General features: G+C 40.1%; 1 protein-coding gene across 2 annotated transcripts; it reads left to right on the top strand.

Moving 5' to 3' along the window:
• Positions 1-302: 302 nt before the first annotated feature.
• On the top strand, positions 303-8,184 carry SMIM23 (small integral membrane protein 23). 2 transcript variants are annotated; one of them, XM_037499899.2, is made up of 5 exons: positions 303-464; positions 5,818-5,869; positions 6,146-6,213; positions 6,673-6,798; positions 8,033-8,184. In XM_037499899.2, exons 1-5 carry the CDS (start codon positions 375-377, stop codon positions 8,066-8,068), a joined length of 372 nt encoding a protein of 123 aa, XP_037355796.1. In that variant the 5' UTR covers positions 303-374; the 3' UTR covers positions 8,069-8,184. The 2 variants fall into 2 exon arrangements, with proteins under 2 accessions (XP_037355796.1, XP_037355794.1); XM_037499897.2 differs by lacking the exon at positions 8,033-8,184 and having other exon boundaries at positions 6,673-7,114.
• Positions 8,185-19,098: the final 10,914 nt, after the last annotated feature.

The following is a 19,098-nucleotide window of genomic DNA, read 5'->3' as shown; positions in this document are numbered from 1 at the left end:
ATATTATTTGTTACAACTACATTACTCTAAAAATCATCCTTTAAATTTTTTAATTAAATAGACTGTTTTTTATTTAAAACCTCACATTTTATTAAAAACTTGAAAATGCAAAATAACAAAATATCAGAAAACTCATATTCCTGGTATATCATCTTTTGATGCATTTCTTTCTGGTCTTCATATTTTATATGAAAAAATGTGAGGGATGGGCTTAAAAATGAGGATAATGACAAAGTGGGGGCCTTGCTGTTTCCCCACCTTCTGTGACATCAGAGCTCAGTACTCTGGTGAACAGAGGCCAGGGAGGGGGCGGATGACCATCTGCCTGTCAAGTAGGGATACCTTGGTCCACCAAGGCAGCCTGACCTGAGGCCATGGTGATCCAACCGGCAGGCAGCAGGGGGCGAATGGCAGCCGAGCTATTAGAAAGGAGAAGGAGCAATCACTGTGAGGACAAGAAGCAGGTGAGGCCAGCCCCGGTATGGGTGGTTTTCCTCACCTCTAGGATCCCTTTGCCCCTGTAAGACCTTCAAAGTCAAGAACAGGCTTTCTTGACTCTCTCCAGTGCCTTGCTTGGTAGAATCCAGCAAAGGGATTTAGGTGGCTTCCCAATACCATTTCTGCCCACTTAATTCTTAGCCCCGCCAGCAGAAGGGATGCCCTGGGAGGGCTGGAGTTTTTGTTGAGTTTCCTACTATATCTTTAGTGCCTAGAAAGATGGTTGGTGCATAATAGGTGCTGAATGAATAAATGAATGAATGAGCTGAAATACAGAGAATAGCACACCCAAATTGGAGTTGTCCTTAGGGCTGAAATTCAAATCTCACATGGGATTTTGTCAAAGCAAAAAAATGTTAACACTGTGCACAATTTGATACTTTCCACTACCACCACGCTCCCTGCATAACTTACAACATTCCCAAGAGGGAGCTGCTATCACCTCATTCACAGATGAGCAAGCTGAGGCTCAGACAGCAAAAAGACCATACAGCTGAGATCAGAGGAAACCAGGTCCATCTGATTCCAGAACCCTTAGGAAGGTTACCTTGCACTGTACTGGAGAAATGAAGGAGGGAACTATAAAAGACCTCAAATAGCTGGGAAGGTCAGATGAGTTTTGTACACCATGGAGAGTGTTAATAAGAACCTATGGAAGGGGTTTAAGCAGAGCTATGGGTGACTGACCTTACATACCTTCAAAAGGTGTGTTTACTCATTCATTTAATATATTCGCTCCAACACTTTATGTTTGATCTCACAGCAGGGTAGGGGCCATGAGGGGCACCCAGCATGCTACAGCTTTTTCTTAAATGTCCTATGAATTTCAAAGAGCAGGAATGGTTCTTTTAGAAAAATCATAATGTAAGTTCTATGCTTTCAGAAATGTTGAGATTTCGGTTCCTTCTTGGAAATGTACATTGCTCCTTCTCGGAGAGCCCTTCAGCAAGGAAACTCACTTTACTTTGCTGAATACAGCACTTCCCAAGCCCATTCAACTGCAGAGTCTTGTTTCTTTTTGAAAGACCTTTCAGCATATTTCTAAATCCAAGTTACAGATAAGGAGACTGAGGTTCAAAGAGGAAAATGATTTGGCTCAGACCCCAAAACAGTACAGGAAAAACTGAAACTTAATTCTAGTTTCGTCCCCCTGCCCTTTGCCTCCACCCAGCACAAAATAAAAACCTGGCAGCAAGTATGCTGGTAGAAAAATCACCCAGTAAAGTATGCTGACAGAGGAGTAGCTAAAGAAGTAAAAGAGCCAGAATTAACCTAAGCAAGGCGGTGAATGACCCATGCAATGAGCACTACAAGATACTATTAAAGGATTTAGACTGTGATATGGAAAGACACCCCATGCTCTTGAGTGGTGAAAATCAATATAATGAAAATGACTATTTGTACCAAAAGCCATATATAAGTTCAATGCAATACCAACAATATTATTCAAAGAAAATGAATTTAAAAATATTGAAATTTATATGGAACTATAAAAGACCTCAAATAGCAAAAGCAATACTGAGAAAAAAGGAGAGAAATAGAGGAATCAAGTTGCCTGACTTTACACTGTACTATAAAGCCGAGGTAATTAAAACAATATGGCACTGACATTAAAAAAAAAAAATACAGGGATCAATGGTACAGAATTGAAAGCCCAGAAATATATCCGCATACATATCAATACTTAATTTATGATAAAGCAACTTAGACCATACAATGAGGAAAGGGGAGTCTCTTTAATGATTAGTCGTGGGAAAATTGGAGTCAAATGTGAAAGAATGAAGTTGGATTACTCTCTGACTTCACACACAAAAATATACTCAAAATGGATTAAAGACTTGGATACAAAACATATAGAAGAAAACACTGACGATATGTTCCATGACATCAGTAATAAAGATCTTTTTGGACACTTGACACCTACAGAAGAGGAAATAAAAGAAAAACAAACAATTGATATTACCTCAACTGAAACAGCATTTACACAGTGAAAGAAAATATAAGTACATTAAATTCTCTACTGAATGAATGGAAATATTTATACATTACATAACATATCCGCGACATGTTAAAACTTAGATAATTCAACAATGAGAAAAATAAACAACCCAATTAATAAATGGGCAGATGACCTGAACAGACAATTCACCAAAGAGGATATCAAAGACACCAGTAGATACGAAAGAATTACAAAAAAAATTAATAAGGGAAATTCAAGTTAAGACCATAATGAGATATAATCTCACACCAATGAGAATGACACATATTAAAAAAAAAAAAAAGTGCCAGAGAGGATGTGGAGAAAGAAAATATTATACTATTGATGGGACTATAAACTGGTGAACTATTTTGGAAGGCAATCTGGATTTATCTTAAAAAACCAAGATTGGAAATATCTTATGACCCAGTAATCTCACTCCTGGGCATCTATCCAAACAACATCAAACTATCAACTCAAAAATCTCTGTGCTGGGCCTTCTCCCTGGTGGCACAGTGGGTTGAGCGCTGTGCTGTGAAGCTGTCCGCAGCCTCTGCAGCACGGGTTCAATTCCCGGCCGGCCAGGGAGAAACCCACATGATGCAGCAGACCTCTCCTGCCTCACCTGCTGCTCCCCTCAACAGTGTATTTCGGTCCATCATCTACCTGTTCAGCTCCCCACTCTATCTCTGGTGAATCCTTTCACCCTCCCATACCTCTGGCCTGTACCCCAGTTCTTGTATAAAAATAAATAAATCTTTAAAAAAAATAAAGGTTACTAAGATTATTTAAAAAAAACCCTCTATGCTCTACAATGTTTATTGCAGCACTATTTATAATAATTGGGCAACTTAAATGCCCAGTGATAGATGTAGGATCAAGAAAGTGAAGTACATATCCAAACTATGGAATACTATTCAGCCATAAGGAAAGATGCCATTTATTACAAAATGGAAAGAGTTTGAGAGAATTAGCATAGAAAAGCAAGTCACATGTAAAAGAATGAAACTGGATCATTCTCTAACTCCACGTACAAAGACAAATACTGGACATGTACAGAGCAAAAATTTCAACACAAAATACTTATAAAAACTAGCATTGTTAATAAATGAGGTTTCCTTCCAAGGTAAGGAGGAAGTATAATATCCAATGAATATAATATCCAAAGGGAGTTCCAGCTTCCCTGCCCCACCCAAGGAAGGGTGGAGCTCAGCAGGGAGGAGAAGCTAGAAAAGACTGGGAGAAGGCAGGGGAAAGAAAGGAAGGGAAAAGAGGAAGCAGACCTGGAGGAGGCACGTGGAACAGTGGGAATGTGAAGAAGCTGCGTTTGCTATTCAACCTTGGACTTGTACCAGGGTTGGGGGACAAGGAAGGAGACACCATTAAGAGACAGAGATGTGGGTAAGAGCCCTGTGGGGAGGCTGACAATGGCAGCCTTTATCTTGACATGTGCTTTGATTTTGCTCTTTTCCTTCCAGACTTGCCTGGCCCCTTCAGCCCCTTTCCCATGGGTCCCCAACAGGAGGTGCCTTAGACTCATGGCAGGTTTTCCTATCTCAGTGGTCCCACTTTGGGCTGACCCTGTTTGACCCTGTTAGCTCATTATAGATGAGTTCTTGAATTTCATGGAAATGCCTTCAAGCAGTGAGGACCTATGTACCTGACTTCTTGCACCCACCTTTCTGTCTGTGTGATTAGACAAGTTGTTGGTATATAGTTTGCTTTTATAATGAAGTTAATTTAAAAAATAATAACATAGTTGCTAGTATATTTAAAGGAAACTATCTGGGGGAGAGATCCATTAGGCAAATCTCCTATCTTGCTTCACAAATGCAGATATGTAAGAAACATATTATTTCAAGTCAAATTAAATCTGGCTCCACCCCCATCTAGTCAGTTTGGGGAACATTCCTTGTCAGTCTGTCCACTTTTGCTCGCCCCTGACACTGGCACTGTCCCAGCAAGCATTATCTGTTGAAATCACGTGTGTCTCAGTCCCCTGTGCTAAAGCCTGATGGGGCATGGCTCATGAGGCCATGGGGGGAATGAGGGGTGCCAGGCCACCCATCAGATATGCTCCCCTCACTTCTCTAAAGGGTATTTAGAAGGAAGGCAAAATTTCATCAGCAGGTGGAGAGATTAATGGTGTCATATTCATATAATCCAGTATTACTCATCAATAACACAGTACACACAAGAACAAGGCGACATCTCATAAGCATTATGTTGAGCCAAAGTAGCTAAACACAAAAGCATATATACCATGCAGTTCCTTCTTCATGACATCATCAAACAGGCAGCACCACTGCAGAGTAACAGAAGGCAGACCAGTGGCTCCTCTGGCAGGTGGGGGTAAGGAGGATATTGAATACAAAAGGAGGATATTGACTACAAAAGGGCATGAGAGATCTTTCTAGAATAATGCACTTTCTTGCATTGGGGTGGTAGTCCACAGATAAAGGAACAAGTCATCATATATTACATTTGAGATGTGGATGAGAATTATAGGCCCAATAAAGTTGATTCTTTTTTAAACCTGCACTCCTATGTTCATTGAAGCACTATTTACAACAGCTAAAATATGGAAACAACCTAAATGCCCCAAAACAGATGACTGGGTCAAGAAGATGTGGCGTATATACACAATGGAATACTACTCAGCAATCAAAAAAGATAAACTTATGCCATTTGCAGCAACTGTGGATGGAGCTGGGAGGGATTATGCTCAGTGAAATAAGGAAAAAGAAAAATATATGGGATGGTTTCGCTCACAAGAGGAACATGGGGTAACTATACAAGGGATCAGGGAAAAAAAAGACAAAATAAGCAGGCAAACAACAAATTGGAGACATTCAGCAGGGGAGGGGGAGGGAGAGGGATCAAAATGGGAGGGAAGAGCACAAGAGACTAAGGTGACAGTTCACAGGTATCTTGGTGGTGGTAATTTTATGGGGACAACACCTGAGAAGAGAAATGAAACATTGTACAAAAAATGAATAACAAGGTAAAAATATATAAATAAAAATGAAAAAAAATAAAGTTGATTCCTTTTAACATCAGGCAAACAAAAACTAAGTGAGATCAGGCATGGAAACAGAGGTGGGCGGGCCTTCCTTGGGGGCGGGGGGCGTGGGGAAGAAATGTTAGTAGGCTGCCATGTTATCTATTTCTGCAACTTTGGGGGGTTTTGTGGTAAATCTGTGATATATAACTAGAAAAAAATTAAGCTCTTAAAGCCTTCTTCTTACACTGACACGCCTAACCCTCCCGAGGGAAGCAGGTAGTAGGGTGCCTCCAGGAGCTCACCTAACCCCTCCTCCACCTCCTCCTCTTGTCCCCAGACATTGTTGGCCTTGCTGGTCTTGGTGCTGTACTTGGGCACAGGCATATCAGGTGAGCATCCCTTCCCTGAGAACGGAGGAAGTGAGTGAGTGGACCCACCATGCTTATTTCAACTACCGTTCTTTTACCCACATTTATTTATTTAATTTAATTTTTCTTTATTTTATACCCTTGTTTATTTTATTTTAAACCTGCTATATTCACAATATAGGATTTCTCCCCACAAATGTGGTCACCACCACCAAAGCACCCACAGTCCTCTACCACATTCCACTGTGCTCTCCTTCCCCACTGGTTTCTAAAAGATGGTATTGGTGCCTGTTTCAGGAAGAAGTTGGGAGGTGTCAGAAAGGATCAGAGACTGTAACTATCCCCAGAATCCTGTGGCTTCCCAGGTAACACATTCAGGAAGGTACTGAGGGGACATCAAGCTTGGCTCAGAGAATCTCCAGAGGTATCACTGGCAGGTGGGGTGTGGCAAGCTACGTAGGAACCGGCCCGAGGAGATGGGGATGAGAATTTCAGGCAGAAGAAACAGCAGAGGCTCAAGGGAAAAGCTCAAGATGTAACTTTGGCCATAACAAACCATAGAAATTGTAGAGTTCAGGCTACCAAAGGGGGAGGTAGAGGCGGTAGAGCAAGTTGAGGAGGGGACATAGTGCTCTATGGTAGAGACTCTCACTGCCGTGGTGATGTATGTGTGGTGACATGTATCCAGCGGGGGGGGGAAGAGGGGGTAAGTAAGCCTGTACCTCTAACTCATATACGATGTTAAAACAATGTTATTTCAATTAAAAAAAATGGTCTGCACCTTCAGAAAAAAAAAAGATACAACTTTGGTGTCTGCCTTTCAGGGGTTTGAGTCCCACAACAGTGAGTCCTTAGAAGACCCAGTGAAGGTCATCAGGACCTGGCTGAAGGAGAACTTGCACGTGTTCTTGGAGAAGCTAGAGAAAGAAGTGCAAGAGCTGGAGCAGCTGGTACGGGACCTGGAGGAGTGGCTAGATGCTTTTCTCAGAGAGGGACCCTCGGAGGAACCCTGCTCCTCACTCAAAAACCACTTGTGAGGGGCCAGGGCTGGGACCTGGGGAGGAGACCAAGTGGATGTATGGGAAGGAAGGGATGCCAGAGGCTCCTCTAAGGCAGGATAAGCTGAGATGCTTGAAGTTCAAGGCAGATGAGAAAATAAAATAGTTGGGCAACTATGAACCAGTCAGCCCCGCTGCTCACCCATGAACACTTAACACCTGACACCAGGTTCTCCTAGGTGGCCCCGGACACCAGGACTCTGAGGCTTGAGAGCCAACATGGGCTTCTAAGCCATCTACAGGGTCAGGACCCTCCATGCCCACCTACCTGGCATTGTGCAAATGTCAACCTCTGTGAGACAAAATCGCCTCATTAGTAACAATCAGGGAAACAACTTTGCCACCCAGGGTTATACTGCGCGCAGAGGGTGTGGCTAGCATATTGTAGGTGCCTGTGAACAGGAGATGCTGGTTCCTGAGTATCTATACCATATGTCAGTATATCTACAGATATAGGGCAATTCAACCCACTGAAGCATAAGTTTCCAAAGCCCCCATGAAGGACAATTTGGCAACAGCTATTAAATTCGCAAATATATTTACCCCTTGACCCAGCAATCTGCTTCAGAGATTATATATTACTTATATATATGAGATATATAACATCTTACATTTATATAAGTTAAATATAATACATATTATGTATACTTGCACATGTGTGAAATGACATACCTGGGAGGTTATTCGCCCCAGTTTCATTTATAACAGCAGCAAATGGAAACAACCCAAGTAGTATCAGAAGGGCATGGAGCACATCAGTAACTGTCCCTCCAAACAATGAGGAGACCAAGTAGCTATGAAAGGGAGTAAGGACACTTTCCTTCAAGCCATAAGAAAAAGTCTGCAAGATGTGTTGCTAAATGAAAAAAAAAGTAAGTGTAAAGTGGGGACTGGGACAAGAATGTATGTTGTTGTTGATGATGATGGCCTTATTGAATCTGCAGTAAATTCTAGAAGGCTACAAATGGCAGGAGGACGTTGAGGGGAACTGAAATTGGAAATGTATGACAAGGATAGAATGGAAATTGTTCACTGTACACTTTTCATACCTCCTTGTTATCAAACTATGTGAATGTTCTGTCTAGTCAAATTTTTTTAACAAAGATATCTGTCATTATGTTTGCAGACAAGCCAGGAATACAGTGTATACAAGCAAAAATAACAGTATCATTATGATGACTATCACTATCATTATGATGAATTTGTGAGTGACTCTTAATTTTTCAAAATGCCAAGAGAAAAATCTCTCCTTTGATATATTTATCTTGATTAAACAGATTTCCCACAAGGATTGTCCCTTTTTTCCTTTACTACATAAAGCTTAGAGCACGCGAACCCATTACTGGAGTCATATCAGCCTCATATTTTTTGGTGATTCCCCCTTTCCTATGATTTTTTTATTTTTCTATTTTAGTAATTAGATATGTACCAATTATTAGAACTACCTCAAATCTTTGAAAAGTCATGAGGGTCCCAATTAAAATAATCTCAGGGCTTATAGAAAATAGCACAACAATACATTTGCTGGGAGGAATTAATCAACTGCCATTTGAGACAGAAAAAAGTCTTTGCAAATTATGATCACAATTTTGCCATGGAGTATTTGACTGAGGGTGGGAAACAGAATCTGTTTTCCCTCATTTACAACTATTTCATCATGCTCCTACATGCTGGTCTGATCATGGTCTGAGGGGTGTTTCCTTGCGTTAATATTTACTATCGTCATACAAGATCATAGTTATGCACCCAAAAGCATGCATATCTGTCCCAGAGGTCCTTTAAGGGGTTGTTGGGCATAACTTTGACGATACTTAACTTCAGCCTAGCACAAACTTTCAACTCTAGTCCCCATCTAAGTTGCAATTCTACTGCATCTGTAATGTATGTGTGTGTGTATAAATAGAGATTACATTATATTTATATTTTATAATATATATTTATAGATTTATTTTTTTCAATGTTTATTTATTTATACAAGCACTGGGTACAGTGACTGTTCTAGAAGCGAGGGAGGGTAAGAGGATTCACCAGAGCCAGAGTGAGGAGCAGAACAGGCAGAAGGACAGAAGTACACTGCTGAGGGGAACAGCGGGCGTTGCAGGAGAGGTCTGTCGCGCCATGTGGGACCCTCGCTGGTGGCCGGGGATCGAACTGGCGCTGCAGAAGCTGCAGGCAGCCCTAATATATAACTATATATAAATATAATTATATCTCTGTATGTAAAATTTGGGGATATATAAAAAAAAAAAATGGAACCTAGCTCCTTGAAGAACGGAACTACCCCAGTGGATATTAGCAGAGCATTTGCAAAGAGGAATTCTTTGACCCCATCCTCACACCCCACACACAGGGTCTAAGAGCTGCCCATGCTGATGTGGGTCTCCTCTCTTTCAAATGGAGAAAAGACTAAGCCAGGAATCAGGCCCACTCCTAGAAAGCTGAGCAGTCTATGAGGCCAAGACAGAAGAGACAGGCCTGGGTTTATTAAGGGGAAAGTGGCCAGATGGAAAAATGTCATGACTACCCAATTATCCACATTTTTTTGTTTCAGCTACCTGTAGCATGAGGTCAGCATCACAAACCATTGCAAACTTGTAATTAATTTTAATTGATGGCTTTCTCTCCTATGTCTCTTTTATTTAATAGATATATTTGGCAACCTTCCTAATGCTCCCTCAGGCTCTTCTCTTTTTGCTAACACTGATTCATTTTGCAATTTTCTTTTGTTGGCTTGGTTTGGTTCAGCTTCTGTTCTCTTCCTTCAATTTTTGTGACGGGGAAAAAAAACATGATCATTCAGGTAGTTCATGTCTTAAAGAGAGTGTGATAGATAAAAATTCAATAAGGTCAAGTCCACTGATGTGTTAGTTATATGTATTTCTTAAGCATCTTATAATTATTGGAGAGAAATAATAAAATTGTGATGGCTAACAATTAGAGAATGATTCCTGCGTCTCTGTTTTTGAGGGCTTAGTCAGGCACTATTGTTATTTCCAGTTTATGGAGGGGGAAACTGAGGCATAGAGAAATGATATCATTGTTAAAATCATGTCATCAATAAGTGGGTTCAAACCCAGGCTGTCTGGCATCCAAGCCTTCTCGTTAACCCAAGAGTTTCATTAAGCTCAGCCAAAATAATGTCCTCTCTCTTGAGAAGTTCTCATTTTATTGTTAAGTAATCATATGCTGATTAAATATATAAGGCAATAAATATTCATTGCATGCTACTACATGTCAAGTACATATATAGAAAAGTAGAGGTCATGTTCCCTGCCTACATATAACTTGTCTTTCTACCATGCAGCCAAGAAAGAAAGACGGGAAATAAAATATCTATATTGTTTTAAAAGTCATTGGGTGAAGTGCCAAAGGCAATCAACTAATTGCCAAATGAGCTATATATTTATTGGCCTAACTAAGAGTTCAGAGAAGGGATAGGGCTCTTGAATTGGCACTAATGTGAAAATCCAGTAGTCCAGTTATAGAGAAATGCTGGAACTTAAACTAGGTGGTGGTCAAGGGAAAATCTTGGGGGACACCAGAGAGAGATGAATGATGGGAGGGGCAAAGAAGGGTCTTTCCCAATAGAATCAACTATAGGTTTGGCCCAGTTCAAACTTAAGGTTCACAACCCAAGTTTCAAATGAGATTTGGAACCAGGCTCCCACAAGGTGTTTGTGAGAATCAGGTCAAAAAGAAAAATACCCTTGGGAAGAAAGGATTTGGGCTCCATTAAAAGTATTTCAAGACCAGGAAGGTCCATTTCCAGTCTGCATGTCTTATTTTTTGATGATGTCAAATTAAAATGTGGATTTAATTTGTTCCCTTAATCCACAAATTTGTTCAACAAAATTGTGAAATGCATTAAATCCAATTTGGTTCAAATCTGGCTGTCAGAAGGATAATTGAGGGTGGTGAGGGATGGAGCCAAAGAAGATGCCTTTCTGGGGCATCCAAATCCCTTTTGTTGTGACATTTCCAAGAGGACGGGCATCCCTGCCTGAAGGCAGGAAGAGAAGACCAGAGCTTTATTCAGACATGGCAGCTGGCCTTACTGGAGTGGCTGAGCTCTCAGCAGAAAGTGTCACCTGCCTACTTAAGTCAAATCTCTTCATACCTCAGAGCCCCCATGTATGGGACTATACCACCTCCACAGAGTGGTTTCTAGGACATTAAAAGAACATGTGACTGGACAATGTCATTGTGTATAAAGCACAGTGATAGAAACCTGGATGCTAAGAAAAACTCACATGATCAGAAAGACAGATCTAGACTCCAGCCCAGTTAAATCCAGTGAACAATGGACTTGATCGCTCTTCTCCATCTCTCACTTCCATTTGTCTCTGAGCTGTCCCCATTCTCAGGCAGACTGTCTCCACCAAGGTGGCAAGATGGGATCAGGTGCTCAAACAAGGCTTTAACACATCTCTCAGCCTCACCAGAAGGAAATACCTCTTCCTGATAGCTATGGTCAAAGTCTTGTGAGCCTGAAGACCCTCCACTGACTCCTGAGCTGATCCTCACAGTTAAAAGGATGCAATTTTGCCTATTTTTTCTTCTACATATTTTATGGTTTCAGGTCTTATGTTCAAGTCTTTTATCCATTTTGAGTTGGTTTTTGTGCATAGTGTGAGGTAGGGGTCTAGTTTCATTCTTTTGCATGTGGTGGTCCAGTTTCCCAGCACCATTTATTGAACAAACTATACCTGTTCCATTGCATATTCATTGCTCCTTTGCCATAGATCAGTTGTCCCTGAAGCAAAGAAAGTGAAGGAAAAGATAAGCAGCTAGAATTTCATCACACTAAAAAGCTTTTGTGCAGCAAAAGAGACAATAGCCAAAACAAAGAGACACCCTATTGATTGGGAGAAAATATTTGCACTCCACACAACTGATAAGGGACTAATTTCAAAGATCTACAAAGCTCACATAACTCAATAAAAACAAAGCAAACAATCCAGTCAAAAGATGGGCAAAACAGCCAAAAAGACACTCCTCCAAAGAGGAAATGCAAATGGCCAACAGGTATATGAAAAAATGTTCAGCATTCCTTATAATCAGGGAAATGGATGGCACATATTAAAAATAAAACCGGCAACAACAAATGCTGGCAAGGATATGGAGAAAAAGGAACTCTCTTACACTGCTAGTGGGAATGCAAACTGCTTCAATCACTATGGAAAACTGTGTGGAGGTTCCTCAAATTACTAAAAATGGATCTACCAAATGACCCAGCAAGATGTGGTGTATATATACCACATCTTCTTGATCCAGTCATCTATTTTTGGGCATTTGGGTTGTTTCCATAGCTGACCTATTGTAAATAGTGCTGCAATAAACACAGGGGTGCAGGTGTCCTTTTGAATTAATGTTTTTGTGTCCTTAGGGTAGATACCTAGGAGTGGAATTGCTGGATCATATGGAAGCTCCATTTTTAGCAGTTTGAGGAACCTCCACACAGCTCTCCATAGCTGTTGGACCAGTTTGCACTCCCACCAGCAGTGCAGGAGAGTTCCTTTTTCTCCTTATCTTTACCAACATTTGTTGTTGCTAGTTTTTTTGATATGTGCCATTCTCACTGGTGTAAGATGGTATCTCATTGTGGTTTTGATATGCATTTCCCCAATTACAAATGATGTTCAACATTTTTTCATATGCCTGTTGACCATTTGCATTTCCTCTTTGGAGAAGTGTCTTTTTAGCTCTTCTGCCCATTTTTTGAACTGGGTTGTTTACTTTGTTTCTTTTGAGTTCTGTGAGCTTTGTAGATCTTTGTGATCAGTCCCTTATCATTAGTATTGTGTGCAAAAATTTTCTCCCAATCAGTGGGATGTCACTTTGTTTTGGGGTACAGAAGCTGTACAGAAGCTCTTTAATTTGATGTAGGCCCAACTGTTTATCCTTTCCTTCACTATCTTTGCTTTGGATGATGCGTTTTTAAAGATGTTATTGAGGTGTATGTCACGTAGTGTTTCCACCTGTTTTTTCTTCTATATATTTTATGGTTTCAGAATACCACTCAGCAATCAAAAAAGATAAATTCAGGGCCTCCCCAGTGGCGCAGTGGTTGAGCGCTGGGCTGCGAGGCTGCCCGCGGCCTCTGCGGCGCCGGTTCGATCCCCGGCTGCTCCCCGGCCACCGGAGGAGGGTCCCACATGGTGCGCGGACCCCTCCTGCCGCCCGCTGCTCCCCTCAGCAGTGTGCTTCGGTCCTTCTGCCTGCTCTGCTCCCCGCTCTGGCTCTGGTGAATTCTCTCACCCTCCCGCGCTTCTGACTGTACCCAGTGCATGTATAAACAAAAACAAACAAACAGATAAATAAAATAAATAAAACATGCCTCTATTAAAAAAAAAGAAAACAAATGGAATAGAACTCACTGAGACAAAAAAAAAAAAGATAAATTCATATCATTTGCAGCAAAATGGATGGAGCTGGAAGGGATCATGCCCAGTGAAATAAGCCAGAAAGAAAAAGAAAAATACAGGATGGTTTCACTTACAGGAAGAATGTAGAGGATCGAAATAAGGGATGGAGGGGGGAGTAATTATAATAAAGTGAAAATCAAAATCAACAACCAACTATAAACCAGAAACATTCTGTAGGGGGGAAAGTAGGGAATAGGATCAAAACAGGTGTGGGAAGAGCACAAGGGACTATGGTGATGGAACAAGGATGAATTGGTGGTGGAATTTCACAGGGACTATAACCAAGATGAGAAAGCATACATTGTAAAAAAAAATTAAGAACAATGTAAAAAATACATAAAATTAAAAAAAAAAGGATGTGGTATATGTACACAATGGAATACTGTTCAGCAACTAAAAAAAGATAAACTCATGCCACTCAGAGCAACATGGATGGAGCTAGAAGGGATTAAGCTCAGTGAAATAAGTCAGAAAGAAAAAGAAAAATATCAGATGGTTTCAATTATAGAAGGAATATAGGGGAACCAAATATAAGAGATGGGGGGAAGACAAAACTAAAAGGCAAACTATAAATTGGAGACATTCAGCTTCTGCACAGCAAAAAGAGACATTAACCAAAACAAAGAGACACCCCACTGATTGGGAAAAAAATCTTTGCACTCCAGTCAACTGATAAGGGACTGATCACAAAGATATACAAAGAACTCACAGACTCAACAAAAACAAAATAAACAATCCAGTCAAGAAATGGGCAGAAGAACTAAAAAGACATTTCTCCAAAGAGGAAATGCAAATGGCCAACAGACATATGAAAAAATGTTCATCATCCCTTATAATCAGAGAAATGCAAAATAAAACCACATAGAGATACCACCCAACACAAGTAAGAATGGCACATATCAAAAAAACACACAACAACAAATGTTGGCGAGGATGTGGTGAAAAAGGAACTCTCCTGCATTGCTGGTGGGAGTGCAAACTGGTCCAACCACTATGGAAAGCTGTCTGGAGTTTCCTCAGTCTACTAAAAATGGAGCTACCATATGACCCGGGAATTCCACTCCTAGGGATCTACCCAAAGGACACAAAAACATTGATTCAAAAGAGCACCTGTGCCCCTATGTTTATTGCAGCACTCAGAGGGAGGGAGGGAGGAGCACAGGGGACTGAGGTGATGGTGCACGGGTGCACTGGGGAAGGAAACTCTGTGGGGACTATACCTGAGGGGGTGGGGAGAAGCAAATATTGTTTAAAAATGAGCAATGATGTAAAAGAGTAAAAAATACATATTTAAAAAAATAAATTGGAGACATTCAGCAGGGGAGGGGAAGGGAAAGGAATTAAAACAGGGGTAGGAAGAGCACAAGAGAGAATGTTGATGGTTCACGCACGGGTGACTTGGTGGTAGGTATTTATGAGGACTACATCTGAGAGTAGAAATCAAACATTGAACAAAAATGAACAATGACGTAAATATATATATAAATAAATATAAAAGTAAAAACAATCAAAAGGGAAAAAATAAATAAATAAATAAGAGGATGCAGTGCCCACACTGGCCAGACCAGGGCTAACCCTAAGCGTGGACTGAGTTGGGGGGTGGTGGTTGTTGGCATTACCCCAAGGGAAATTAGGATGCTGTTACCAGGAGAACAGGCCCTGGGAAAATTTTTCATACACTTAAAATTTTTAAATATGAAAACAATAGTTTTTTTTACATTTCCATCATGCTCTGGTAGGGTATAATGCTATTTTAAAATTTTCTTAAAGTGTCAATAATAATGTTTTATATTTCCAGCCTCCTCTGGTGGGGTATAAAGTGCTTTCTCAGCTGCCCTACCTAACTTGACTCTTATCTAGACAAGTGATCTTTTTTAATACCCTGCACATGGACAGAACTTATTTCTCTTGCCTGTTAGCACAACAGTCTGTCAGAGAGGAGACATGAAGGAGCTGAGTGGACAGGACTATGGGGTCAATGAGACCGGGTCCACAGTGCTGACTCCCCACCCCACCCCCCTCTTCACTGTGACCTCAGAGAGGTCTCCATCCTCTGAGGCCCAGCCTGCTACCCATAAAATGGAGTTTGTCTGCATATCTCCAGGGCCTATTGAGAGGATTAAGTAATAACAGCCAACTTTTATTTAGTGTTTACTGTGCTCCAGGCACGATTCTAAGGCTTTATAGGCATCACCTACCTTATTGAATCATCACAGCAAACCTAGGCGCCTGGTACTATCAGTGTCTTCACCGGGACAAGGGAGCATAAATATTTCAGGGTCACACAGTAAGCGGTGGAGCCAGGACGCAAACTCAGACAGGCCAACTACGGGCCACGTGCTGAAGCCCCACCCTAAGCTCCTTCCGGATTAAATGAGGTAATGCACATGCAAGAGCTATGTAAACTGTAACACATTATATAAATGTCACTCGCTATTACTTCTCTCCTCCTGCCCTGGTCATTAAAGCCGTGAGGGACCTAATGAATCTACCGTTCAGATATTTTCTCACAGCGCTAGACTAGGTCCCCGAACTGCGCTTCCTCCCAGGCAGCCTTTGGCTCCAGGCTACACCTAGAGACTCCTCTGACACTTTTACTGGCGTCCCACAAAGGCAAAGGCCTCGCTTCCCTGCATGCATTCCTTCGCTCCAGAACTCTTGATGGTCATGAAGATGAGCTGGGCCCATGGAGCACAGAAGAAATAGTCTGGAGACCAGACTCAGCATGGTCTGCCCACTGAACTCCCAGGGCCTGTGGAAAAAGACTCAGCATTCATGAGTAAAGTCGTGTAGTGTTAGAGTCTGGCTGCTAGGTGAGATAGGGGAGAGGAGTTAAACAGGTGGGGTGTCTACCACAGAGGTCAGAAATGAATTCTACTGCCTCCCCACCCACCCCCACACAGAGCTTAGTCAGCACTCAAGGAATGGAACCTATATTCCCCCATAACACATTCCTTGTTGTTTTGAGTTCTGTTTTACTTCTCGTATCAAAACAATTTCATGAGCAAAAATTCAGGAAAAAATAAAACATATATATATATATAAAATGGTCGTATAGAAAGAGAAAGCAGATTAGTGGTTGTGAGGGGCTGCTGGGAGGAAGGGATAAGGAGAGACTGTTTAATGGGTACCAGCTTCCCATTAAGGGTGATGAAAAAGACACATTCTGGAATTAGACAGCGGTGATGGTTGCACAACATTGTGAATGTACTTAATGCCACTAACTGTACACTTTTAAAATGGTGAAAATGGTCGATTTATATTATGTCTGTTTTCCCACAATAATAAAAAACTACCAGGTGGTAACTAACCTAGAGTTAACCAAAGCATTGTTTTGTGTATTTTTCTCTCTTTTGTGTGTTTTAAAATAATAAAGATCATACTACATGTACAATTTGGTGGCCTCCCTTTTTAGTCCAACAATGTATCATCAGCATTTTTCCCATATCCTGCATAACTTTGCTGGGCATTTAATTCTTTTCTCCAAAGAACTATCACTACCCTCAACAGATGCATTAAGAAAATGAAAGGCAAGCCATAGATTGCAAGAAATTATTCACAATACACATATCTGACAAAATACTACTGTTCAGAATATTTAAAGCACTCCTACAAATCAACGTGAAGAAGACAGCCTCCCCAACCTTTATAAATGTGCCATAGGTTTGAAAGGCCATTTCAAGAAGATACACAGATGGACAAGAAGCATGAGGAAGGTGTTCAACATCACTTCTCATCAGGAACAGGCAAAATTAAAGTCACAGTGAGACACTAGACAATATCACACACTGGCAAGGAAGACAGCATTGCAATTTTCATACTTTGTGGTAGAGGTGTAAATTGTACAAACCACTTTGGAAGCAGGTTGGCAGCTTATTACAAATATACACCTGCACTAGGGTCATTGATGCCATTCAAAGTATTTACCCAAGAGAAATGAAAATGAATAGGGCCTCATAACTAAGAAAACTTGCACAACAGTGTCATAGCAGCTTTGCTTCATAAAAGACAACTGGAAACAACCCAAATGTTTATAAATGAATTGTGGTTATAGCCATCCAGTAGAAAATTACTCATAAATAAAAGGATTGATTACTGATTCAGCAGCATGAATGAGTCTCAAAAATATTACATTGTATGAAATAAGCAAGGCACAGAGTATCTATTGTCTATTCCAGAGGAAACTAAATTCTAGCCACAGAAACCACGTCAGTGTCTTAGGGAAGGTGAGCAAAGAAACTTTTCAGAGTGATGGAAATCATTTTAATTTGGGTTAGAGGTTACATAGATAACCACCACATTTGTTAAACTTCATTAAGCTGTACACTTTAAATTTCGATGCATATAAATGATATCATTAATACCAAATTAAAAGCAATAAAATTATACACCAACTCTATGACCCAACAATTTCACTCCTAGATATTTACTCTAGAAGAAGCATATACCAACAAAAAGTCTTGCATAAAAATACTCAATTTTATTCATAAAAGTTAAAAACTGGAAATGGACTAGATATTTCAAATAAAACAAAGATAATTAATCCTGATTTTCTGAAAATACATGTTGTTTACAAGAGACACAAATCTAAGGACCCACAAAGATTGAAAGTAAAAGGATGGGAAAACATTCCCAAAAAAGACTGAAAATAAATTGATTAGTAGATATTTTTAAAAGAAGATGCAAACTTATTAATATGACCCTAAATAGATATTAAAGCCCGAAATAGTAAGCATAAAGAATAACATTTCAGAACTATAGATGGATCACAATCCTAAATTTAAGTGAGCTTAACAATGGAGTCTCAAACACTCTGAGAACTAAAAAGAGAAATAACCAATTCCATAATCACAATGGTATATTTTAAAACATATGTCAAATAACTGATAATACCAACAGAATCAAAAATTAATAAGGATATAAAAATTTGAATAACATGAATAACAAAATAATAGAATACACCCATAGCATACCTGATATAGTAAAGCCCTGATTACAGTGAGGAAAAATTGTCAGTAGATGGTATTAGATTAATTGCACAAACTTATAAGAAATATGATATTGACTTCTACATCATACCATACTTGAAATTCTCTTTCAAGTGAATCATATATCTAAATGTACAACATAAAAATACTTCTAGAATAAAATATGGGTATATACATATCTATATCTATATCTATATCTATCTATCTATAGAGTGACATGCATGAACCTTAAGCAAAGAAGTTGATGAATTTTTACAAAATGAACACATGTAGATGCCCATCCAGATCAAGATATAGAATATTATCCACACCCCAATAGTCTCCTGATCATTATCTGCCCAAAGTAACTGATATATCGACTTGTATCAGTAGAGAGAGAGAGAGAGAGAGAGAGAGAGAGAGAGAGAGAGAGAGAGAGAGAGAGATTACCATGGACAAAGATTTCTTAAACAAAACACAAAGGACACTAAACATAAGGAGGTTAAGAAATTAGACAATCTTAAAATTAAGAATAACTGTTCATCAAAAGATACCATTAGGAGACTAAATAGGCAGACATGTCTCTTCAAAGAATCTGTGTCCTAAATATATAAAGAACTCCCATAAATCAGTAAGGGAAAGACACTACCTCCCCCAAAATGGGCAAATTCTCTGACACTGAACAAAAGGGCATGCCCAAATGACCAATTAGTCATTCATGAAAGCCTTATTAAACCACATGAGATATCACTTGTAGGTGATATTTTTTTTACATATGCTAAGTAGTGTTAAGACATAAA

Source organism: Talpa occidentalis, unplaced genomic scaffold, assembly GCF_014898055.3.
Source record: "Talpa occidentalis isolate TD23 unplaced genomic scaffold, MPIMG_talOcc4v2.1 talOcc4.9, whole genome shotgun sequence".
In the NCBI taxonomy this organism is placed as follows: Eukaryota; Metazoa; Chordata; class Mammalia; order Eulipotyphla; family Talpidae; genus Talpa; species Talpa occidentalis.
Note: the sequence above shows the minus strand (reverse complement) of the source record. Positions and strands in the feature narration are given on the sequence as shown.

Coding starts and splice junctions, on each gene's coding strand:
- SMIM23 (XM_037499897.2), top strand. CDS start 375: ATGGTGATCCAACCGGCAGGCAGCAGGGGGCGAATGGCAGCCGAGCTA. Junction 465..5,817: donor ACTGTGAGGACAAGAAGCAG/GTGAGGCCAGCC, acceptor TCTTGTCCCCAG/ACATTGTTGGCCTTGCTGGT. Junction 5,870..6,145: donor CTTGGGCACAGGCATATCAG/GTGAGCATCCCT, acceptor TGCCTGTTTCAG/GAAGAAGTTGGGAGGTGTCA.